Raw genomic sequence first — 26,615 nt, forward strand, 5'->3', positions numbered from 1 at the left:
TAAAGGAGCACAAGCAAAATATATCATGATCTGTTTACTAACACCATGAAGAAATAGTACGGAAACCCACATTGAGAAAAGGTGACATCGTCTAGAGAAGATATTAAAAGTGATCAGGTGGTCACTGGCACTTCTGTTTTCAGAGCTGCTTGTCATTCTTTCTCACTCAGTAACCCTCATGTGCAGTCAGGCTAGTGTCTTACTCTCATCCTGACACCATGTCGCTCTAATAGACATGGTAGGCTCCATGGTTCTGAAAGGACACAGTAGGAAGCCCATTCTGGTATCTTCTGGCCTGCCTGGGGCTGTACTAGTAGCATCTGTACGTGTTCAATGAGTACAGAGAAAGCCATTTTTATTCATACTTCACAATGATTAGTAGAGCCTTCCAGTTTGAGGTTAAAGTGTAGAATAAAATAATAGGGTGTGAAAAAATAACAATGTGATGATCTCCTGCAACAATTGATTTATGGTGCTTTTCAAAAAATTCTCTATAGAGTCAATGACAGATTAGGCTATTGTATGAAAGAAAATGATGTGGGGCAGAGATATTCAGAGAGCACTTATAATTTAACAAATCAGGCAAATAGCAAAGGAATCAAATCATTTAGACTACTTTTTTGATAGGTACTTATTAGGTAACTGAAATATCCACTGCGTTACTCTTAGAACATCCAGAGCGTTTATTGTGTGGTCCTAAAATCCATGTATTAGAAACCGTTAGGCAGCTTTTGATATGCCAGTAAGATCGTTTATTACTCTTAACATTTCTGGAAGTACATGTATATGTTTGTATGTATTTTTAAAAATGCTTGTATATATAATGTCTGCTTTGATTGATTCAACATCCAGTGAAGTTTATCTCCATTTTACAAACAAGAGTTTATTCCTTACTCAGGGTCACAGAGGATGGATCACAGCTGGGACTTAGTTCAGGTTTTTTCATTCTAACAAATGCAGATATCCAGACACACCTGCCATTCTGTCTCCACTACCCCCAGTAGAGTGATTTAGCAGATCTGGCTTAAATGACCTGAGATTGTGAAAAAACAGAACAAACAAATGAACGAACATACAAAACCCAAAATCATCAACAAGAAACCCTCATAGCCCCTCTGCATATCTCCTTGTGCAAGAATAATTTCAAAGTCATTAAAACTTGAAATAAATCTGTAGAGATGCTAGGATCCCTGTAGAAGTTGTTTTTGTGCCTAAAGAGTAGCTTGTTTGTAATTTCCCATGCTCACTGACAACCGAATATTACCATTCTGTTGAAGGATTGCATTGTGGTTTAATGTAAAAACACAGGATTGGGTCCATTCACGACTGTTCAACTTTCTAGGTGTAAAACTTTGGGCAAATTAACTTCTTTCAGCCCAAGGTTACTGATATGTAAGATATAATTGTAATGATTAACTGAAATAAAATACCTAAAGCATTCAAAATGATGTCTGGTGGAGAGTAAGTTCTCAATAATCCTTAAGAACAACTCCTTCCAAAACTAGGTTTCTGGATAATTAGTATTTTAACTATATAATTACAATTTATATTTTCTTTCTCTTTCCTCATATTTTCAGGGAAATCACTATGTCCACCATTTGATCCAATGCCTTTGTCCCTAAGCATCTGTCTTTACTAATCTATAGGCTCATATGCATTGAGATTTTGGAATGACCAGGGAATTTCTTATTGCTCCTTCTAATCTACAGCAGTTTCATTTACAAAAAACTAAGAATAATCTCATGATATGTGTCGCCCATGCAGGCATCTCTGCAGTCTTCTGCTCATCGAGGCTCAGATCAGACACAGTCAAAGCCATGTAGTTAGAGTACAGCATCTTGATGTCAAGTGCATGAGTCTTGGGCAAGCTTTTCATCTTGTTTGCATAGTATTAGTTTCCACTGATTATGAAAATGCCTTAGTGGTAATGAGTTATGAACACTGTACATTCCTTGCAACGAAAATAGATTTTAGGGAAAGGAGGGTGTTTCCAAGATATAGTGAGTTGTAGTGTCATGTGTTTTCAAGTTCAGCTGTTTCCCATGAACAACTTAGAGGCCTTCAGGGGCCTGTGGGAGAGGAAGTAACAGGTTGGTATGCCCAGCTGCTACCACCCAAAGAAACTCTAGTACAAAGAAAACAATTCTGGTCATGGGGCACCTGGGTGGTGCAGTCGATTAAGCATCCGACTCTTGGTTTCAGCTCAGGTCATGATCTCAGGGTCATGGTATCGGGTCCCACGTCAGCTCCATGCTTGGTGTAGTGTCTGCTTGAGATTCTCTCTCCCTCTCCCTCTGCTCTCTCTCTCTGGCTCTCAAATAAAAATCTTAAAAAAAAAAAAAAGAATTCTGGTCATAATGACAAGAGTAGATGAGCTTTTGTGGACAACAGAAGCAAAATAAACCCTCTTTGAATAATGTATTACTCTATAAACACAATTGTAAAGTGTCAGGGTACCAGCTCAGCAGAAAGGTCCCAGTGCTGCCAGATTCTGCTGTCAGTGGCTGTGGGGCCACAGGAGGCCAAGATAACCAAGTGCATCTTTACTACCCCGATCACCATTCTTCCTGCTGATAATTTGTTTGGCTCCTTCCTTGCTATTGCCTAAAGACAAGCATCAAAGTTTGGCAGCTCTAGGTCTGAATATTCTATTTATTTTATCTTTAGCTTTCACAACTGCAAAGGAAAGCCTGAGTTTTTAATAAACCTCCCAGCACTGGTTTATGAAAGGGAGAATGAGTTAGACAGTGATGTATTTTTTCAGAAGGCTTTTTCAGCCAGCTGTGGACGAGAAGGTCTGTTTTGCACTGGAACTGCTAACTAGAACTCAAGGAAATCCCATCTGGTTTAGAGAAAAGTGAAAGAAAACAAAACAGGATAGAGAATGCAATGCCTCAATAGTTAGTTCACACAACACTTACTCAGTGCCTGCACTCAGGAATGACGTCACTGAGTGAAACCATTTAGTAGTGATTTCCTGAGCTCTTACTGTATGTCCAGCTCTGCTCTAATTATAGCAGAGAACAAGACAAAGTCTCTGTTCTCATAGATGATGAGATGCGAATGGTAGTAGGCAGCCGGCAGATCACAGGGCACTTTCACAGTGGGTCAGGGTATGGGGTTTGGGTTTGGGGAAACCTTTAAAGATTTTAAGCAAGAAACTGACTTGATTTGATTTATACTGTATAATTTTGAAAGAGCACTTTGGCTCATTATGGAGAATGGATTTTAGGGAGTGAATAGTGAAGGTGGGAAGATCGGTTGGGAGGCTGCTACAGAGTTCAAGCAAGGAATCATGGTGGTTTATGCTAGGACCTGGATAATGGCATTGGGAAAAGTAAATGTGTGAGGAATTTGTTGCCAGAGTAGAGTCAGTGAAACTTCCTGGTGCACTGGCTATGTGGAGGTGAGTGGGGATAGGGGCCCAAGTAGATGACTAATTAGGGGTTTGTACATCTGAGTCAGACTGAAGAGGTGGGAAGCCCTAGGGGAGGTGCAAGTTTAAGAGGCAAATAAAATCCAAAGTTCTGTTTTAGCCTTTTTGAATTTGAGAAGCCTCTTAGATATCGAAGTGGAAGTGTTGAGTGGACAGCTGGAGATGGGGAACTGGAATTCTGAGTGGGGGGTGAACTGGAAATCATTGTCAAATAGATGGTAGGCATGTATAGCCAAGGGGCTATATGGGATCATCCAAAAAATTGAGGCAGGGGCCAGCCTGGGGCCAGCCAAGAGACAGAGATGAGGGAGGAAGTAAGGAGGACTCTCAGGCGACTCAAGCTATTGGAACAAAATATTTTCAGACAGGGCTTTCATTTTTCTGACTGGCACAGAGGTGATTTTAATAGTATTACAAGGGCATAAGCATTTGCCAATATGAGCTGTATGCCTATATTACCCCTAAAAGTCTACCTGGAGGCAAGGCGAAGAGCAGGGGAGCAGTTACTAAGTTCATGGCTTTGAGCCCTCTTTATACTGCTCTTTCTCATCGTTTCACTTTATGAATAGATTCCCTCCTGATTAAAGGAACCTAGTGCCAGCAAGGAGAGCTTTTTTAAATCCCACCCACCTCACAACACAGAGAAGTTTTGCAAGCTGTTCTATTTTTGTAGTTTAATTCAGCACGTATGCCCTGAAGACCTATGGTGTGTCCTCCTCTATGCTAGACAGATTAAAAAACACAAAATAAGCATACAGATTCAGCTTGTGAGTCAGGGAACTTTTAATATCCTAAGTGAAGAAAGTCTTGCTTGCACTAACACCTGGTTAACATGTAAAACAAAATGAAAAGAAGAATAGTAATTCCTGTATTTTTAATGGTGTTTTCCTTTTATGTATCTTCTTGTATTAACACTTTTGGGAGGAAGGAGCTAAAATATTACCCGGACCCTCTGTTCCCTCATGTCCTCATCTTACCCCATAGTTCTGATGTCTATTGAAATATGTGTTTCCAAGGGATTGAGTGGGTTGGAGTGAAGAGCAGGTGACTTGACTCAAGTCACATGGTTTGCTAGAGGACAAGAGCTCCCCTCTAGGTCTGTCCTCCTGCCACTAAATAAATAGGTTCTTATGGAAATGTATCTAAATAAGAGCTCTTCAGAGTATGGCTCTAACCCATACGAAGAGTGAAATAAAGTAATTATGAAATTGCATGCAGATTAATAAAAATTCACCATTAAAAGATGAACTAAGCAAGCTTTAGAAACTTAGCCTTATTGGAGGGGTAGGGACAGGGCTTCAACAGAAGTAGTAATAATAGGTATTTGGGTTAGGGTTTTGGATTGAGGTTATTTGTTTGATGCTGAAGTAGATGCTCCAAGGATCATACTTGGAGTAGCACTGACCTCAACTGTCTGGGACTTAGCCTCCTTTGTTAAATATGAAACCCTAATTTTACAGCTGATGCTATGGTGTCAGCTTTGAAAACAATAGTGACAAACATCTGGAAAGCCCTTTAGAATTTATAAGCATTTTCACATTTGAAATCTCATTAGTCATATAAATTTATCCTGTGAGGTGGGTTAATTGACCAGACATCATAATCTCCATGTTACACATGAGGACACTAACTCAGGGAGGTTAATTGACTTGTTTAGTTTGTTAACAAGCTAGTATAGTGTGCACTACATCCAAGGTCTTAGGTCTCCTGACCCTAACATCTCTATCCCATATTCCAGGCACAAGGCAAGCCATGGTGATGATGCATGATTTTAATGCCTTTATGGAAGCCATAGCCTAGTGTGGGGGTAAAAAAAAAATGAGCAATTAAACATATTAACTAATTTATTCATTCATTAGTTAAGTCCAGAAATCTCTGATTGGTTACTAGTATTCTAGTTGGTAGACAAAGAAAAAAAGACTCCATGTTTGTACTAAAGTTCTTATAGTCAAGTTGAGACCCAAAAGAAAACAAATTGAGTGCAATGGAGCGTTGGAGTCAGCAGAAATCTGTGCAGGGCACAGTAGGTTCACAAACAAGAATGGAGATAGTGGGACTGAATTACGGCACAAGTTAAGGATCATGTGAATATAGGGAAATAAGTCATTAATTTAGGGTCCTTCCACAATGAATGTTCTATCTTACCAGTTTTAAAATGTAATGCTACCCATTGTAATGTTGTATCTATTCTTATCCACTTAAGAAAAATTACTCTAAACTGGGCAAGCAAATCATTAATACAGAAATACAGTTCTGAATATTGGGCTTGATGGTATCCTGGACTCTTGTCCATCTTGGAAGCTTACTTTATCTGTCTCTCCCCCTATCTACTATAATGATGTGTAGAAACTCAGTTTGGGAATGGATAGTACATGAACTTCTTACTTGGGGCATTTTTTTCACCATTAAAAAGAAAATATTAAACTTTTTATTTAGAAACAAATACCATGTATGAAGCAGGTTTATTCACCCCTTCTCTAAGCATTACTTATGTCTGAGGAAGAGCTTGTGAGAAGTCATAGTATATGCAGGGATCATTTTGTAATACGGATGACAGCCATTCCCACATTCCTGGATTCCATATCCGTTCTTAGAGCCTCCATTTTTATTCTTGGCCAAACCGTGATTCAGAACTGAACCATTGGTTCTCCCAGAAGAATCCCTCCCTTCTTCCCATGGACACATAGAATAGCGATTAGCGAAATGTTTTTGTATCTGGCATAGGAGGGACAGATGAGAAGATTTACCTCATAAGTCCAACTCAGAAGCCTTGAAAATCCTCAGGAGGTATTTGTTCTCCAGACTTCTCTCTTAGCCCACCCAAGTTGGAATGGTTTAACTCTTTCCCTGGAATTGCAGTCAGAGTCCCACGAAGGCTTCCCCTTCCTTCCTCTCTCCACTATTTTTCCTCAGAAATTTAAAATATTTGTGGTTATACAAAGTAGTTCATTCAGGCCTTCCTCTTGGACCTCACCTGTACACACTGAAAACGATGTCCCTTCGCAAGTAGGATCCACTCTCCCAAAGAGGCTAGTCTGCAGCTTGAATTACTTCAGTATGTCTTTGGAGTGTGTCAAGCACAACTCCAAGCAGTTTAGAAACTTACTTGTCTTTGAAACAAGCACACTCCTCAAGATGAATTCTGACCAGTGTAATTCCATCTTACTGCATTTGATGTTTTTTAAAAGTTTGACTTTACATTGAGACAGGTTATCTGGACATAGTGGGATTAAAAAAAAAAAAAAAGTTGCATCAAGATATGCTGTTTCAGGTCAAATTATTGTATTATTTTTTCTCAATGGCAGGCATAATTCTAAATCATTCTGAACACCCACCAAGTAGAGGCATAGGTAGAGAACTGTGTAGTTACTGATAATAAAACCTAACACAGTTAGCTGATGAAAGATTAAAATAAAGCTGGGACATGATTATGAACTACTAGCAATATTACTCTGTATCTTACATTAGAAATCAAACAAGTTTGTGTAGGTAACTGATGGCTGACATAAAAATGTCTATGCACTATATTTAGTCTGTGTCGGCTTCATTAAAACTATGGCTTCCATGGGTTTAAAAAATACATATTTTATTTGCAAAATGACAACCATAAATTTTGCTATGTTTGTTTCAACCAGTGATTTCCAGAATGTAAATGATGTGTCATACTTGTATGAGTTTTAAAACAGGCTATTTTGAAATAGGTAAATTACTCAGTAAAAAACTAGGAGACCCAAATTGTTGGGTCTCCTCAAAACACCTCTTAACACCTCTTATTATCCAGGAGTATGTGTATACTGGAAGTATCTTATTCTTTAAGTTTCATACTTAGGCCCGTTATGTTTCCTACTTTAAAAAACTGCCTATGAAACAAAACACAGCCCATTTGAGTATTATCAAAACTAACTTCATTCTGTAGAAGTCATTTGATCCCTTGTGAGGCCATATGAGTATTTACAGGGTCTTCTCATGCCATACAATTCAATGTTAAAAGTATAATTATTAAAAAAAATCAGAGGCAACAAGGGTTTTTCTTTTCCTATATGATTGGGATTTTTTACCTCCTTCTAAAACCTCCCAGCTGCCCTTTGTGAAGTTCCTACAATAATGATTAACATTATTAAACCAGAGACTAAAAATCTTGGTACGGACTGACCCATGGGGACACATTACTATAATTATTTTAAAATAAAATAATAAAAGGGGCGTCTCAGAGGGGGCCAAAGTCTGACTCATCCTCACAATTTATTCCTTTGTGTCAGAGTCATCCAGAAAAGTTCTTAGGAGTGACTAGGATTGTGTCAGAACCAGGTGCTCTCAAGTGTCTTACCTTTGTGTTTTGCCTACCTGGGTTTCCAAGTCCTTGGTTGGACATTAATGTTCCCACAAGGATATAATATTGAATATAACTCTTGAAATCTCTTCCAGTAGAGGCTGAGGCCATTTCCAAAAAAAAACCAAAAAAAACCCACAAAAAAACCCACACGCACACACACACTCATACACTCCCCCTTCTCCCTTTCCCACTCACTGTCCTCCTCTCCTTCTCTTGTCCATTTTTCTCAATATAGATTGGATGGAACATTTGTTTCCCACATGATGCCTAGAAGACTGGTATAGTTTCCCCCAGTGTACTGGGAATAAACCATGCTCATTTCCTGACTATCCTGTACTTTACAGAAACTGACACTGTGCCACTGTGTTCTTTGGAGTCGAGAGGGGGTTTGCCCCTGTTACTAATATATATCCCTATCAATCTATATGCTATTCCATTTATCAGGCTTATTTTATGGACACCTATTGTCACTCATGGTACCCTGTCAATTTGGCAAAACCCCAGAAAACTCATAAGGAACAATGCAATTATAACCTCTCAATGACTTACAAAATATGCCTTCTAAGTCTGTGAATGAATATGGGATCAGTTTTCTAGAGCAGAACCCACGAACTCATATATATGTTTACCTCAGTTCCTGCCACCGTAGGCTCTACTGTAGGCTCTACTTCAGCCCTCAACATGCATATACATGTGCACATCGTTTCCCTGTTGTCATCGGCAGGAAGCCTTGGGAAGGCCTTTGCCCCTACTGGAAAGGCACGAAACTAAGTCCAGTACCTTCCTCTCACTCCCAAATCAGTTTTGTCTTGCTGACCTCTCCCCAACCCTAGCTTGCTGTTCTGGTTTTCTCTTTTCCCTAAATGCAACTTACTTTAAGCATGTATTAATTTGATTACCATTCCTACAGTTAAAGGATAATAGAAGATTACCCATTTGTCAGTCTTAGCCACTTTCTTCTCTTTCAAATGTCTACTTATGACGTACATCCAGACTGCACGCCCTTTTTATTTTTTTTAGAGAAGCAAAACCAAAAAAATTTAAGAAAATGCAAATTTTTAAAGAAAATGCAAAATTTGTTTTTAATTTTGGCTATCACCAAAGGGGAATCAATAAGCCAGAAAACAAAAAGAAACAAAAAAAGTGTCCCCTGATTGCTCTGTCTGTGCCTCCTCAGCGTGTGCATCTGGTTGTTCATCTCTGAAAGTGTGTGGAATACTTTTTTCTTTAAAACTTTTTTTTTGGTTCTTTTCTCCCTTTTCGTTTGGGAATTAAGTACTTTTTGTATTGTATCTATCTATATCTATCTATATATATATATATATCAATATGTTTCTTTTAATTGCTAGATCTTTAACTTGGCTTTATCCAAAATTATGAGAAAAAAGTTATGAATTGTTTTCTGCAATTTTTCCCCACTCCCTCTTTAAATGTGGAACAACTTCAGCTGCAGAATCTCCACATCCACATCTCTCGAATTAGCACCTTCTCTTTGGGAATCCCATGCACCATGGGTGACAGGGGGAAGATGGATGACGTCATCAGACAGAACCATTTCTTTCTAGGGAAGTGATTAGTAACCGAGCAAGTGGGCTCCCTATACAGGCTTGCCTTTCCATCACCTCTGCAAGTCTCTAACCCCCTCCCCTAACTCTAGATGGGGCTGTGTGGCTGCCGGTGAAGTTGTTCAACTTGAATGCATAAATCTAGTCTCCTTGTTTTTGCTTTTAATCTTTTGATCATTATTATTAGTATTATTTTATGTATTTTGACTACTTTTAGTAGGAAAAAAGTTTAACTGTTTTTATTTGAAACTCTTTAATGAAACTGTAATGATTTTTGGAGTAATTGCATGTTGAAGAAGTTGCAGCTTAGGGTGTGTGAGATTGTGTTAGAGTTCTGTTCTTTATTTCTGTAGATGGGCATGTGTAGGCTCATTTGTTTTTGTATATTGCCCATCCCTTCCTTACAGCCAGAAGCTCTAATGCAGCTAGATCACTCCGTGCCGCCCTTACATGGACATGGCGACTCACTTACACATTCACCCCCATCATCTTCATCTCTTGTGTAGTACACTCATAAATACGACCCTCCCCTCTGCATCTTTCCTTCCCATACCCCCTTTCTTTAGCATTGTTCAAATTTATGTGCTGTCATCCATCCCCTTAAAGAAATCTAAAACTTGTCAAAAAGACAAAAATATTTAAAAATATATATCTGAGAACCTATATCAGTGCAGAAGTTCATTCAAAACCCTCCAGATTCATAGATTTTTTAAAAGGCAAAGTATAAAAGTAAACAGGTTTTTTTTTTAATTTTTTAAATCCTCGCAATCGGAATTATTTCAAATTCAAAATCGATGCCCTCCCAAGCCCCTCAAAGTAAAACTTTGTTAAAGTGCAGATTTTTTTTTCTTTTCATGTTATGTGGTGTGGATGTATGTGTTGTTGCCTCCCTGTATCATCCTCTGTTGTAAATTATTATATTTGAAAAATTAGACATTTTGCTCAAAAGTTTTTTAAGAAATGACAACAAAAAAGCAAGTTACAAGAATGTGGCAATTCTATTTGTCCAAGAGCATTCTTACACAACTTTCTTTTGTGAATTTTTCTTTCATGCCAAAAAACATGCGGGCAATTTGTTGATGTAAGTTGACTATAAATTAATACGGTATGCTTTTCTCCCTTAAGTTATTTTATGGAAATGATTTCTTTTTTTGTTTTCCAAAAACAGCCTCTATTTTTTATTTGCTTTTACTTTTATTTTTCCTGTCATTATACTGTGAATGCCTTGTCGATGTTATTTGCTATCCTTTCCTCTGGCTTACTTTGGCCCTGATGTTGGTTTTATTTTCTACTATATGATTTGAAGACAGTACTAAATATTTTATTTCATTTGTGTCTCTCTGCTTAATTTTCACCGTTATGTTCTGTGAATTGCTTCTAACGATCAATGTGAACTCTACTGTTGGTAGAAGCGGGTGGGTGAGTTCTTACCATCCAAAGAAAGCCTAGCCTCTTTGCCTGAACCAACCTTAAAGCCTTGAAAGTAATGGTAGGCTTTACAGTGGGATATTAAATTGGTTACAGCCTATGGGAGGCCTGGACCCCCAGAAGAAAATGAGTTAACTCCAAGTATTATCAGTGGTAATACATCCTCATTTAATTCCTTAGAAAGCATTTAGGGAAATCAGTCCTTTATTGTATTTTCCTTCAGCAAAGGGACATTAAGATACTCTCAAGTGACTATGGTAAAGTTTGGTTATCCAGGATTATGCCACCACCATCACTGCAGAATACAGAATCAGTTCTCTTGAGAATAAAGGCATCGAGAATCCCAGGTGTTTATAGAGTATTGTCCTGTAATGATGCCTTTGAATGTATAGAACTTACTGGCGAAAGCACACACACATACATAGAAGGTACTCGGTTATCTCCCCCCTGACCTCTCTCTCCCTCCCTCCCTCCCTCCCTCCCTCTGTCTCTCCCCCTGCCTCTCTCTTCCTTTCCCTCCTTCCCTGCCTCCCTACCTCTCACCTTCTCCCTCTCCCTCCTTCTCCATCCCTCCCTGCCTCTCTCTCAGTCCCTCTCCCTCCCTCCCTGCTTCTCTTTCTCTCAATCTCTCTCTGCCCCCCCCTTTTCCCTTTTTATTAATAGTTGCTATTTCTCTCCTGGATTTAATCAGGTAAACTTTAAAAGGATTCTACCAAGAAGAAACATGATTTTCACATCTAAAGTTTTATTTAGGAAACCTTTCAGGTAGGTAGGTACTGCCATTTTGGGTGACCTTAGGGGTGAGAATATCCCTTGACCTTAAAGGTATTTGGGTTAATGTTGCCTTATGCACTTTGGGAACATAAGATCAGTAAGAAGTGCTATGCAATTTTTAAATAAAGAGGTTACTTGTTTCACTTTAATTTCAGGTATATCAGAAACTATTATAGAACTATCAGACTGTATGGTGGTTAACAGATAGTTTTCCAACCCAGCAGCTTTAATGAATGGGCTTTCTCTTAGTTCATATGATTTTATATTGTTCCATGTGCTGGGTATTTTGGGTTTAAAACTAAGAACTTCCTAAATGGGGTGTTATTTTGTCTAATAGAATTTATTTTTGTTGAGGAAGCTATAAGTAGGTCAACTTAATAAAAGGTTAATCATTTTTTTTAAATATAAGCTCTTTGAATTCTTATAAATTATTCTTCCAAGTCTGCATTTAAAATAGCCTCAATAATCTAGATCCTATATTATTATACTTGTACCTTAGCATGAGGCTACTATGTTAAAAAAAAAAATCATCAGAAGAATGTAATCAATGGTTTCAGTGTTTACAGGCCCAAAATGTTAGTAGAAATAATACTAGTAACTAGCATTTTGAAGTAACAGTGGGTTCTGTGCTAAATACTTAATATGCATTATAATTAACATTAACGTGCTTTATTATTATTCACAGTGGCGGTTTGAGATAGACTGTGTTATTACTTCCATTTTTCAGAGAGTTTAAGAACTTTCACCACACTCACGGCTAGTAAGCCACAGAGCTGAGCTGCTAACCTGAGTATGAGTGACTCCAGAGGCAAAGCTCTTAATCAATAGGCAAATGAAAAACTCCATTTGACATTCCTTATTTTACAACATAGAATGAAATCCGGGGGCTTTGTCTCATCTTACCTGGGCATATGTTGAAAAATAGCATCTGTAGCCTTTCAGAATCAAATCCATTTCAGACAAACTAGGGGGAAAATATCCTACTTAGAGATTCTTATCTTATTAAAATGTAAGTGAAGCCCCTTTGAGACACTTGAGTTTTTCTGGAGCCTTCTGCCCAGGTTCTTGCCATGTTCGTCCATGGCTATTTTTTTTCTGAAGGTAGAGAGGAATTGCATGCTTCAGGATATTTATGTGCTACATGTACATGTTGCTTTGGTACCAAATAACTAAATGAATGTTATTCAACAACTAATTTAGCGGGGAAAAGGATGATTTTTCTGTATTATATGACTTTCTCAGCAGAGAATTAGAAAAAATGCAAATAAGAGGTGAAGTAAAGAACCTAAATAGACATAAAAGAAATTCAAGGAACTGGAGCATAGTGTCCTCTCTCAGTCTGGCTCTTTGGTGTCATTGTTTTGGTATTTTTGTGACTTCTTAGACTCAAATATCTCCAGAGAGGCAAAGGTTGGAGCCACATTGAAATTTCGTGCTGCTCTTGTTTTTTTCAGATGACCCATTACATTCACCATCACCTGCAACATTCTCACAGTTCAGAAGAGTTCTTTTAAATTTTTAATACACTGTCTTTTTCGATGGCAGAGAGCCCCTTTTGCTGGCTATCAGCCCTAGACACATGAATTATATATCTATAAATATACTCATAAAGCAAAAAAGCAGGGCAGCCTTCAGGGCTAAAATAGACCTTTTATATCCCTAGTGATCTCTCTAGTTTAAAGAAAAGCACAACCCTGTCAAAAAGGGGTATATATTCCTGATTTAAAATGCTAACATTAAGGAATATAGTTCTTATTCCAAGCCAAAGAAAAATTCTGGGGATGGAATAGGAAATTAGGGTGTTGATGGCCTGCAAGGTTTCTGCCTGTAACCCCCTATGATTTTAGGCTTGTTATTTCTGTGAATACTTTTATAAGCAGAGACATCTGGTAGATCTCTGACTCCATAGTCTTTGGGCATTGAAAAAAGTATCAGCTGCTCCAGCATTTCTGAGGTAATCACTTTGGATTAAAACAAACATAAAATCTTAAGTAGCTTTCTACAATCTAAGTTATTTCTTTTAAGGATCTAATCATGGGAGAAATGTGTCCTTCATCTCCTCATCTCAAAGGATGTATGCCTTGGACTCCCCAGGACACTATAATCGTCCTAAATCTTAGAGATGGAATTGGATATTAAAATTGATTATACACACCAACTCCCACACCTGTCCCAGGCACCTTGCACATTTACAGGTCTCTAGAATTTTCCATCTCATTTTCACTGTAATTCCCATTTGTAACAATTCCCACAGCCCAGTTGACCTTCCTTTTAAACTGAAGACATTCTTCAATTTCTTAAGATGCCAGGAAAGGGGGTGGATTATGAAAGCTTTTCTCCCTTTTCATTGATGAACCCTACCACCAGAATTGGGGCTCACTTTTCTCTGACAGGGGGCATCATTTATCATTTTTTTTATCACTGCTGCCAGGATTAATAACAAAAATGGCAAAGAAAACTGAAGATTAGTAATTTGGACAGATTATTTAAACTCTGATATAGCATACCCATCATTTTAGTTTTGAAATAAGCTCTTATCATGTCACTTAGGGGCTCACCAACCTTTTAGAAGCTCTTTATAAACTGGAAAGCTTTAGGACTCTTTTCATGATGAAAATGGCTTCTACTCTTTTTTTTAATCCAAGTGAGATTAAAAGGTATTGAATTGGGAAGTGAATAGCAAAGGAAAGTGGGGGGGAGGCAACTCAACTGCAGAGTGAACCGTTTGTGAATTTTGTAGACTTTTTACAACAAAGAAACTGCGGAAGCTTTGGGATTGCAAAAAGGGGGCGGGGAAGGAGGCAAATTTAAGACCCCAGCTGGGTGTCACAGAGGGTACACTAAAACTGCAAATGAATGCCACTCTGTAATCATGAAGGCACTGATCTTAATCTCACTTAAAGGGACACCAGCACCCTATTTAACAATTTGCCTTTATATTTCAGTGTTCTGTACCAGGCTTTGGCCTTTTAGCAGATTGGTTATTCCTTGTCCTTTATCCCAGTTTCCTCTCTGCTTAATATACAAGGGGCAGATTTTTATCATGGTCCTAAGGAACAGATGACTCTCAGTATTTGTGCCAGAAAAGAACACACAAGCTAAACCTTTATTCTAGGTGAGACGGGTTAAAAAAAAAAAAAAAAAAAAAATCCTGACTTGTTCTCTGAAGGAAAGTAAAATCATCCCTGAGTAATCTCTAGGGAACCTTCAAACACATTGCATGGGCCTTCTCTTCTCTCTTCTCATCACTGTTCTCTTCCTTAAACACTGCCTTTTTCCATGGGTCACCTTAAATATTAACACTTGCCATCCCCTCCCCCTCACCAGAAGAATGAGGAGAAGAGTAAACCCAGGGTTAGTTTTAGGACTGGCTTACCTTTAGGGAACTGTGCTCCAAATCCCATTTCTAAAAACTAGCAACAGTTGTAAATTATGCATTAAATATGTTGCAAGATATAGGAATTCTATATGTTCACAATGTTAAAAAAAAAAAAAAAAAAAAGCCACACTGGTCCAGTAAAGCAAGTCTGAAGCTTTGACAAATCTGCAAAGATTGTTTCGCTCAACAGTTTGAAACTCTTGAGCACTAGAGGAGAAGCTTGAGGTTAGCACATAGCCCAAAATATCATCTTGAAATTCTTAGAAAGGTTCGTGTTTTATTTCTCTACACATGGTAACATTATCAGGTAGGACAGAGATGACTGGTTGTCTTCCAAATGATACACATACATTATGTACCTTATTGCCACCCTCCCCAACTGCATTTCTCTCTGCATAACACAATATTACTGGCTAATTCTGGGGTAAAGCTTCTGACAAGGGTACAAAGGGTTCCCCTCAGGTGCTTTGAAGGTATGTAACGGGCTTCCTCTCCAGCTGCAATCTGGGCGGTTTAGATGCAGCAGTTCCAAAGGAGGCACAGGAAACTAAAAGACAAAGTATGGAAAGCGGAGCAGGAGAGTTCTCATTTGTGAGTCAGTCTTTGTAGGAAGAACCTGAAAGACCATGTAAGCGCAAAGGCTTGTCCATCTAGAACTCTGCAGTAGTGAGTCACATGTCTGACTTTGTCACCAATAAGGGGCACCTCAGCGAGAGTCACATCTGATAATATATGTTCCAACACTGACCATCCCGTCAGGGCAGTTACTGGGGAGGGCGGAACAGACAAGAACATCATACCTGGCTGAGTGCTTAATGACCCAGCTCAGAAATAATATATTCCCAACTCAACTGTCTGACTAACTGGGACTGGAAGACATCATGCCGTCCCTGCTGGAGGATTTTTTTAAAAAATAGCTGAATTATATTTTTGGAATAAATTTAGTGAGGAGATATGAACTGTGACTTCTGGAGATTCTTTCTCTGTTTGAAAAATAACATGGTAAAGAGACACAGAAGAGACCTCGATTATCTCGCTTACGTACGTGAGTAATAAACGTGGCCCAACAATTAGGTGAGTAACATCCACCACAGAATATTTGTGGTACCCATGATTTGCAAGGCACTATGATTTACTGCATTACTCTGAACTTTCTTTCCTGACCTAGTCCACATGTTTATAAGTGCAATAACTAGGGTCTGTGGGTAAACCAATTTATTTTTCCCACTCTAGATAAGAATCGCTGATTTTAATTTTTTTAAGATTTTATTTATTTGAGAGAACAAAGAGGGGCAGAGGGGGAGGGAGAGGGACAAGCGGACTCCCTGCTGAGCTGAGCAGGGAGCCCAACAGGGGGCTCAATCTCAGAACCCTGAGATCATAACCTGAGCTGAAACCAGACGCTTCACTTAACTGACTGAGCCCCCGCCAGGCACCCCAAGAATCGCTGATTTTAAAAACTCACTTTATTATTTCTACATTTCTGAATCTAAGTTTTCCACAAGGCAAGGATATCTAGTCTGAGTATTTTTAAAATCTAGTGTCCACCTCAGCATATATTACGTATAGCATAAAAGCAACGCATAAACATGAGATCAGTGCAAGGCAAGTTGTCATTCAATAGGGGAATTTCTGGGAAAGCATAATTAAAAAGGGGTTGTTAGATGAACATTTTTAACCTCTCTTGCGCTCCCCTCACTTAGCATATAGTAAATGAAGACTGAACTTGATAAATGTTAAATAAAAAGACAGTAGCTTAAAATACTAAAGACAATCTTTTATGTTCACTGATCTTGATCTCTGTGACGTGGAGAATATCATGCTCATCCTCATGGGGGAGCAAGTAAGTAGAAACCCAAGAAGGCAATAATGAAATGCTAGGGCTTACAGGTTAATCACATGCATGAGTGCATACACACACACACACACACACACACACTTCTGATAGCCAGTTTTTGCAACAGTAATATGGAAGGTCATTATTTTGTAAGCAGATTCTGGAAACAGCCTACTTGAAATCTATCCAAATAATTACTTGAGAGTATCTTTAAAAGCTAGGGGGTTTCAGATTTTGGTGGCAAGAGGCATATAATGGGCTCTAAATCAGTTTAGAATGGTTAGGCTACAACCAAGGATCCATGTGCGGACCCAGGTCATTTTATTATTTCTGATGCCTGACCGATGAAATACAGTCCCTGAGAATGCCCATGAATTGTGTCTATCTACAAATATACTAATTGTGTTTTTCTTTCTCTTTTCAATCCCAGGAGGTGAATTAGTTGTCCCTCTTCTTATAGAAGACCCTTTAGCTACCCCTCCTATTGCTACTCGTGCACCTTCCATTACACTCCCCCCTACCTTTCGCCCCCTCCTCACCATTATTGAGACCACCAAAGATTCCCTGTCCATGACCTCTGAGGCGGGGTTACCTTGCTTGTCGGACCAAGGCAGCGATGGTTGTGATGATGATGGCTTGGTGATATCTGGGTATGGCTCAGGGGAAACCTTTGACTCTAACCTGCCCCCTACTGATGATGAAGATTTTTACACCACCTTCTCCTTGGTAACAGATAAGAGTCTTTCCACTTCAATCTTCGAAGGTGGCTACAAAGCACATGCGCCCAAGTGGGAATCCAAGGACTTTAGACCTAACAAAGTCTCCGAAACTAGTAGGACTACTACCACATCTTTGTCCCCTGAGCTGATCCGCTTCACAGCTTCCTCCTCGTCTGGGATGGTGCCCAAATTGCCAGCTGGCAAAATGAATAACCGTGATCTCAAACCCCAGCCTGATATAGTCTTGCTTCCGTTGCCCACTGCCTATGAGCTAGACAGCACCAAACTGAAGAGCCCACTAATTACTTCCCCCATGTTCCGTAATGTGCCCACAGCAAACCCCACGGAGCCGGGAGTCAGACGGGTTCCGGGGGCCTCAGAGGTGATCCGGGAGTCGAGCAGTACAACAGGGATGGTCGTCGGCATTGTGGCTGCCGCTGCCCTCTGCATCTTGATCCTCCTGTACGCCATGTACAAGTACAGGAACAGGGACGAGGGGTCCTACCAAGTGGACGAGACGCGGAACTACATCAGCAACTCGGCCCAGAGCAACGGCACGCTCATCAAGGAGAAGCAGCAGAGCGCCAAGAGCGGCCACAAGAAGCAGAAAAACAAGGACAAGGAGTATTATGTGTAAAAACGACGCCGCTAATAATCACGTGAATTTGGGACACAGAATTATTTCTCTGTAAATCTATAAATACTCGGCAAATGAGATTTCACAGGAGTCAGAACAGTTATTGCTACAAGATGGGGTGCACCATGACTATGGTGGGGAAAACCGTTTTTAAAAGGACACACACAAAGATGTACCTACCTGTAAAGTTCCGCCATGGCTGCTTTGATTCAGTCATCGCTCGGAGACAGAACATTCTCTCTGCCCTGCTGTATCATAAAGCACACACGTTGCGCTCTGGAGCAAGCAGATGGCTCCTCCCACTTCCGCGGACTTGGAAGCTTCCTTCTCTGGAGGACTTTTCACCCAAGGTAGAAGACTTTCATGGCTTACTTGTTCCATAACTCCAAGTGAGTCTGTAATGATGTTTGTGAAGCTTGACTGTAACAATGTTTTCTTTTTTCTTTTAATTATGTAAAAAACAAAAACAAAAAAAAATGAAAAAAATGAAACACAAAAACAAACAAACAAAAAAAACCCACCCTTATCTGGTTTTGGCCAGTGTATGTGTAACTTTTCAAGATCTGAGGGGAAAAAAAATGGCTTTTGGGTTTTTGTTTATTTTTTGAGAATGACTGGACATAAGAAAAACAAAACAAAAAACTCAGAAAACGAAAGTAAGAGAGACTATTGCCATATGAACTCAAAAGCTACCATGGTGTTCACTCTACGTATCAGGTTGTGGTATTTCTAGAATCTGTTGTTTGTTTCCTATATGATGCTTTGCTGAACACATAGCAAAATCACAGGATGGATGATAGCATTGATTTGAAAAGCTGGTCCCTCAGGATCTAATTTCAGAATCTGCCACCCCAAACCCTGACCAGATGGGTTTAGGGCTGGTTTTATCAGAGCTTTTGGCTTAACAATATTGTTCCTGTTCATTAGCCCAGCCAAAGTGTGGTAAAGGAGAAAGGCCCACAAACTAAAAACAGAGCCTTTTGAGGGAAGGTGAAGAGGGGGTGGGCTGGATCTGTGACTGACTGAAATGCATGCACATAATAAAAGACAAGACAATACTAAAAGTCTGTGAAAGAATCAAAACAGTAGGGGAGTTCAACGTGTGATGGATCCACAAAAGGTCACACAAGCCAAACATGGCATGACAGAGTGCAAAATACATAGTTCTTCCCCCGACCCCAACATGATGTTTTTCATAGTGGTTTAATTTTGGAGCCTGACACTTATGGATAACTCTGTCCTTCCATTTGCTCACGTCTCCCTTCACCCATCTTTTCTAAAAACAAATAAATAATAAATGAATAAAGCTGCTGTGACACACACACACACAAAAGGAATTTAATAGTATAATATATATATAAATAAATATATATACAGATATATTTATCATGGTATGTTTGATGGGATGACTGAAACAGGAAAACTGTTAAAGTCTTGAAGTGGAATGAGAATGTTGTTTTAAAAGAAAATAACAAAACAACAAAAAAGTAAACCTTAAAATGTGAAGAAAGTGTGAGTTTTAGTTTTGTCACAGTTAACTGTGTCAAAGAGAATAAACAATCTTCTCAGATTTTGTTTACATATTTTACTACATTTTTGCTGTATAATCCCTTAGCCACCTATGTACATACTGCTTTAAGGACTGTTCTTTCCTTTCTATGGGTTTGTTTCGGTTTGTTTGGTTTATATTCCAGTTGTCTGCCTTTCTGTTTGAAAAGAGGAAACAAATGTATAGAAAAACAAACTGGTTGTGTGGCCATAGCTAATCCAAAAAGCAAGAGACAAAGCAAGACAAATATTCACACAAAAATGAAGTATGTCTTCTGGAGGGTCGGATATATACAATTTCTTTTGTATAGATGAAAACCAATCAGCTGTTTAGATTTAGAAATCTACTCTTGGCTGGTCTTTGTAAGTTGCATGAATATTTGACTTTGAGAAATATCTTAAAGACATGGGGCAAAAAGCGTGATCTAAATGATGGTAGCCTTGACGAATGTGTATGGAAAGAGGTGTTCCTCATTATCTGATACTTCAGTGTGTTATGAGTTTTGGATTTTTTTGTTGTCATTAAAAAAGACAGGATTATAAAGAGATATCAAAGCACGATTTTAGATAACTTAAATGGCCCAACCTGTATGAAGTTGATTATATCTCGATGTCTGTAAAAGATTGCTGTTTTTGGAGTCTTGAGATCTTGTGAACCGATTTCCTACTTTCTTTCTTTACTTTTTTTTTTTAATTTGAGTAAAAATACATTTGTTATATTCCTTTTAGTGTAAGTTTCTATTTGGACAATTTTATGGGAACATGTGCATTCTGTATGTGAGCTTCTATCATATTCCTGTTGTTTTATTAGCAGACTCTTAAGGAATTTATTTTATGATGTTGTGAAGTTACTGCTTTTTCTTTTTCCTTTCTCTTTGATTTCATATTTGCATTTTCGTTCAAGGATATGCTTAGCAATAAAATGTTCTTCCCAAAACCTTGTATGATGATGCATTTTTATTTTCTAAACGTTTGGTAAAATATCTTACACTGGAGCACAACATGTCGTATCTTATTAAAAGCCAAGTGAGCTAGGACCATGTGAAATAAAATATTTTAACCAGTTACTAATTACTTATATAAATTTATCAAAAGTGGCACATTCATGGGCTAAACAACTGTTGTCTGTCAACTGAGGCATTATTATTTAGATTGCTATGATAGGGTAAGCAGGAGGGAAAACACTTCTGAACAGGTAAGGTGACAGAAGCCTGTATTCTGGGAAGTATTGGTACTATACATTTTTATTTTTTTTAATGTTTGGTAACTTTTAAGTATTTGCTGCAAGTCAACAAACTTCAAACAGTTTTCCAGAACCTTGCTTATATAATGTCTTAAGCCCTGGAAAGCTTTAGATGCCTTCTCTCTGAGTTTCCTGGCATATTGAAAATTTTTTAAAAAAAATCACTAAGTCCAAAGACAAAATATACATGAATGCTTACATTTTAACAGCTTTCTAGATTTTTGGATTATAAACTTCTGCAAATATTCATTATAGCTGGCACCGTTCTCATATCTCATGTGCCCCTGATTTGCTGGTTCCCTACACACGTGCTTACTTTGCCAATTGGATAATCCATCATGATATGCCACATTTTTCACCATGATCCTGACATGCTGGTTAACTGAACTGGTGTACTCTATCCGTACATAGGTTACCAGTTTTCAAAGAGAAAAGCAAATTTAGTTAACCCTGTTCCTTTGGATTTCATATGGTTATGCTCTTTACTATCCTGGGAATGGAAAAAAAAAAAAAAAAAAAGGCCCAAGGATGTCAAATTATGGAAAGTTTCTATTTTTGCTGCCTGTCTCGGATAATTTATGTAAATTAAAGCCACATTTATCAATCCCCATAATGTGCCAGGTACTGTATTAAATGTTTTGGATCTGTGTAGTGTGTTTAGTCCCTGAGTAGTACATAGTATTTTCCTTATCTTAAAGATGAAGAAACAAAGACACAAAGAGCTTAATGACAACTTGGCAAATACATTCCTAATCATGTTAGAAGTCAGGCCTTGCTGACATGGAGGTCAGAGGAATGTCGTGGAATGGGTAGAGGTACTGAGACCCAACAGGGTTGGGTTGGAACTCCAGCTAGACTCCCACCATGTATGGGCAGTCTCTGAAATTTGGCTTCCTCATCTGAAAAATAGGACACATCAATGGCCTTGCCTTGCAAGGCAGTTTGGGGAAAAAGTGAAATAAAGTGTTTTAATTGTGATTGATACAGAGTAGGGGCTCAACAAAGTTATGCTCCTTTGAGTCCTTTGCTATTCTGTATATAATAGCTGCCTTCTAGAATTAGAAATCCACTAAATTCTACATTAATAAAAAGTTTTAGTTGTTGGCAAGTCAAGACTAGTCGTAATAGACAAAACTAGTCTTTTTCTGGTCATATACTTTGCAGGCATGACTGCAACTAGTAAATATGTGGCGTTGAAATATGGTAGCATACCTCTGTCTGACAGCACATTTTAAGCAAGTGGCCAGAAGCTGGGGGTATGTAAAGGGAGTCCAGATTTGAGAAAACCTGCCAGAGAAATTTCCAAATAATGGTTAATGTGGTAGATTCATCAAGATCTAAGTGGCATTTGCTCAGATACACTGGTTAAAGTTCATCAACAGAAATACTTTTTCACTGCCGTTCCATGAGGAAATGTTGAGACTACACCATCTCTTTTCAATGTGTTTAACTTGGGCCATAGGCTTTGGAATCTGAAAAGCTTAGCTCAGATCTTGGATCTGAATCTTTGGTCTATCCTTTACTAGCCGTGAAACTTAGAGTAAGGTGTGGGGTGACTCTAGCTCCATCTGTGAAATTGGAAGGATATTGGAGTGATTTTTGGGGGGCGGGGGGAGTACGAATTGTTTTATTATCATCAACATGGCACTTAAGTAAATGAAATCTTGTCAAGTACATGGTGACTTGGGTTTTGTTTCTGCATCTGTCACTTGGCGAATGAAGATACCATCTTCAGGATGTTCTGTGTCATCCATTTCATACATATAGACGATGCTATTGTGAGTGTGGTCCCGTCATTACTGAAGGCCAGGGATGAAATGCGGGTGGGGTACCGATGGAACTGGCACAGTTGCTTTTTGTTAAATGGATCCCAAATGTTTACAAATCCATCAGAGCCACCTGTAGCAAATGTATTGTGGATGTTGTGAAAGGAAATGGCATTGACTGGTGCTCTTAGTGCTATTCTATAACTAAGTGAGCTGATGTGAATATTAAGTGCTTGGTTATAAGCACAGTGCCTGGCCCATAGCCCTCAAACAATGATGGCTAATACTGCCTTTTTAATCACTGAGTATTGTCCTAGGAAAAAAATAAGCCAAAATTCCTTCTAAAAGTTTAGCAAGGTTATATATTGGAGAGCCCCAGAGCAATCACTTTACTCTGTCACCCAAAATCATAACTGTTTTTATTCCCCTACAGTTGAAATCACATTGATTCTTTGAGCTCTTCTTGAGTGTTCCACCAGAAATGTGCACACCCCTGTAAAACCCATTATTTCAATCAACTCCTTCAGTATAGGGTGCATAAGAAAGATTCGAATGGTAGCCTGTTCCATACCTCAAAGGACAATCTTCCAACCCTTCCAAATTACAGAGTTATCATTGCCTTAGACACCCTTTCAAAACTCTATATTGGCTTTCCCGCCATAAACTTTCTAAATACCACTATCTAGTATATAATCCAAGAACCACTTTAAGCATTTACTCTTTTGATAATTCAACACTTACTGAACACTTCTGCACCATCCAATCTATTGGTTGGTGTTACTTTCAGTGAAGGCAGACAATGGATATAAGCCTTTTTTTCTGGTGTAGATCCCTAAGCTAAAGTTCTCTTCACCCTATTCAAATTGAAGTTTGGTCTTTCTCCAAAGATATCCAAGTCCTGTTCTTGTCCCAGTTCAATTAAAATCTTGATAATTCTGCTTGAAATTGGTTTGATTATTAATGTACTTATTGGACACTGACCAAATGATTACTATATCTTAAATTGAGAGACTTAAGGAGTTTAACAACATACTAAAAGAACACAAATAATGATACTACAGTGAATAAAAGCTGTCAAAAAAGTATAAACTACATTCTTTGGAGGTTCAGAAATTACTTAAGGGAGGGCTTCAGAGAGGAGGTGATATGTTAGGTAAAACTTGCAAAATTGATAAGCAGAGATCAGGGCCACAGGCCATTCCAAGCAAAGCACTGAAATGGAAGCAAGTAGGATCAAAACCATAATTTGGATGGATCACAGATTGTATATAAAGTCTATTATGGATGGTATGACTCAGAAGTTTTTTGGAATTTTGTTAATGAAGGGAAAGAATAATGAGAGGATATTGAGGCTCTCAAGGTTAAGGGCTAGTTGTTGGGTATAGAGGACACAAGCATGTTTGAAGAGAAAGGTAATAATTGATACATTCTCAGAGAATGTAAAAGATGATTTGAGAGACCAAGTTGCATATAGAGATATTACTCTGAACAAAGCAAGGGAAGAGTATTCTTCTGATACAACAACAAAGGAGAGAGGGGGATAAACAAAACTGACATATTGCATTGGAGGTGGCAGAAGTAGAGAGGCAGATATTGTCAGCCTCAACATTCAAGATAAGGTCAAAGTCACCTAACAGACTGTGAGCACACGGCAGAAGTCGGTTGATAACACCGTTAGGAAGACAGCTAATAGAAGTAACCGTCAGAGGTCAATTATCTTTATCTGATATTAAATGTAATAATTAATATTTTGGCTACATTTCCTTTTTATGTCCTGCCTTGAAGTCTAATCTTGTGTTTCCAAATTTAGAGTTCTTTCAATTATGTCATACTTTCTCTAGAGAAGCAAGCCATTTTATACTTTTTTTTCCAGAAGCATTTGGAGTGGAAGCTAAGGAAGAGGCTGCTAGGCTGCTGCATGTAACCTACTGGGGCTGCCACAACAGAAGTATTATAAGCTGGGTGGCTTACCCAACAGAAATTTCTCTCACACAGTTCTGGAAACTGGGAGTCCCAGATCGAGATCTAGTAGGGTTTGTGTTCTTATGAGGGTTTTCTTGGCTTGTAGATAGCAGCCTTCTAAATCCGTCCTTTTGTCTATGCGTGTGCTGCGAGGGGGCATGGAAGAAAGAGCTCATCCTCTTCTTATAAGCCACAGTCCTGCTGGATCAGGATCCTACCCTAGGACCTCATTTAACTTTACCTCCTAAAGATTCTTTCTCCAAATACAGTCATATGGTGGTGGCGCCGGGGAGGTAGGGCTTCCACATATGAATTTGGGTGGACACAGTTCAGTCCATCACAGATGTATATGGTATTAGGAATTAGTAAGGTGAAAATTTCAAGAGCTCAAAGGAGTAAAGGAACCCAGAAGCAACTCTAGCCTTGTTGAAGTGCCTGCATGGGCAAGGTAAAAGTGCAGATCAATCCAGGAGAGCCTAAACCACAAAGCAGGAGAGAATCACAGAACTAGGAGCCAGGGTTGGAAAGCAGTGTTAGGGTGTCTAAGAGAGAGGCCACAGGAGACAGGAATAGCTAAAGGGAACCCAGGCTTAGATTTAGAGGTGTACTAAGTGAATAGTGCGAGCTTTAAGAGGCTGTGAACTTTTGCAGTGGTTCTTAGGTCCATGGGTTCTCCAGTCAGAATCCCATGGCTTGTATTCTGTTGCTATAACTTGAGATAAATCATTTGGTCTACCTAAGACTCCGCTTTCATACCTATAAAAGCAAATTATAATTACCTATCTTGTAAGTTTGTCAGGAAAGATTGAATAAATTCATGTAAAATGCTTAACTTATACTTGGCACATAGTAAACCTTAATAAATGTCAGTCATTGTTACAGTTTGGCCTTGTTACCTGACTCAAGCAACATCAAAATTAGCGACTACCCCCATGGCTATCCAGCACCAAAAAGAACATAACAATAGAGAAATTAGGCAATCACCCTGAGTATTTCCCTAGGTCTTTCATTTTCCAAGAAATATAAAATACAGTTGCCTGCTCCTTAGCAAAGCTTTCCCTTTACTGCCAGGCATTCTCTGCTTCCGGGCTCCAGCTTGGATGATGCCCATGCCAGGTCATACCCTGATACTGCCACTCCTCTCCTGCGTTTCTAGCTCCCAGCTTTCCTGTGGCAGCTGGTCAAACACTGGGAAACCAAGACGCCTTCAGGAAACCTTGTAACCCTTTATTGAAATGCATTATTTTGGTGTTGTTTTTAATTTGGCTTTTTATTGTGATCAATAATAAAACCCCCACTTTTCTATCATCTGACTTCAAGCAGTGTTAACATGTTGCTGTTCTTGTTTTACATATGCCCACCTTCCCATGAAAGAATATCTTTTAATACTACACAATGTTAAACAAACAAACAAAAAAGGGCATTAAAAGAGTAGTTCTTACTGGGTCTCTTGACTTGAGTCTTGTTCTTAATCAATGTGTTTCAGAGTACCTGAACCTAGCATTCTTTCTGATGAACAATTAATGGCATGATTCCAGTTCTTCATTCAAGGACAACGTAAAAGAACAGATTAACTGCTAAGTAAACTCTTCATCGTTTAATGAGATTGCCTGAAAACTGAAAGGATTTTTCAGTTTGTGTGTATTTCAATTCAACTGTGCTCACTTTCTGAAATGAATAAAAATGTCTACGGATTATATACGGCTGCTCTGTCTTTCATGAAATGTGACATCTTGGAACAGACTCTATGTTCTCCTTCAAGGGAGTGGGTGAGGGAGAATAGTACCCATTGGCACCTGTGGAAGCCAAGAAATACCCACGTTTACTTCTAGAACTGTCATCACAAATCTACTAGCATATTTCCCTAGGGTTATATTCATGTATTTGCAATAAGTATAACTACATTGAATTTGCATGAGTCTACATGGAAGGGATAATTCATTAAGCACACTTCCAAGTTATGATTCTATTACTGCTCCACTGTCTGT

The 26,615-nt window shown here is 38.7% G+C and overlaps 1 protein-coding gene across 14 annotated transcripts in view; it reads left to right on the forward strand.

Moving 5' to 3' along the window:
* The window catches only part of NRXN3 (neurexin 3), a 1,564,009-nt gene extending 1,537,697 nt beyond the window's left edge, over nucleotides 1–26,312 (forward strand). For 6 of the 14 annotated variants that reach the window (XM_073895665.1, XM_073895667.1, XM_073895666.1 and 3 more), the window contains one exon: nucleotides 17,807–20,609. In XM_073895665.1, coding sequence (XP_073751766.1) covers nucleotides 17,807–18,108 — 302 coding nt within the window. In that variant the 3' untranslated portion in view covers nucleotides 18,109–20,609. Of the gene's footprint in view, nucleotides 1–9,741; nucleotides 10,416–17,182; nucleotides 20,610–26,113 lie in introns of those variants that run through there. The other 8 variants (XM_073895661.1, XM_073895662.1, XM_025869534.2 and 5 more) reach the window with 4 other exon arrangements.
* Nucleotides 26,313–26,615: the final 303 nt, after the last annotated feature.

Source organism: Callorhinus ursinus, unplaced genomic scaffold (assembly GCF_003265705.2).
Source record: "Callorhinus ursinus isolate GAN/ISIS: 27379988/994484 unplaced genomic scaffold, GSC_fseal_2.0 scaffold8, whole genome shotgun sequence".
NCBI classification, from domain to species: domain Eukaryota; kingdom Metazoa; phylum Chordata; class Mammalia; order Carnivora; family Otariidae; genus Callorhinus; species Callorhinus ursinus.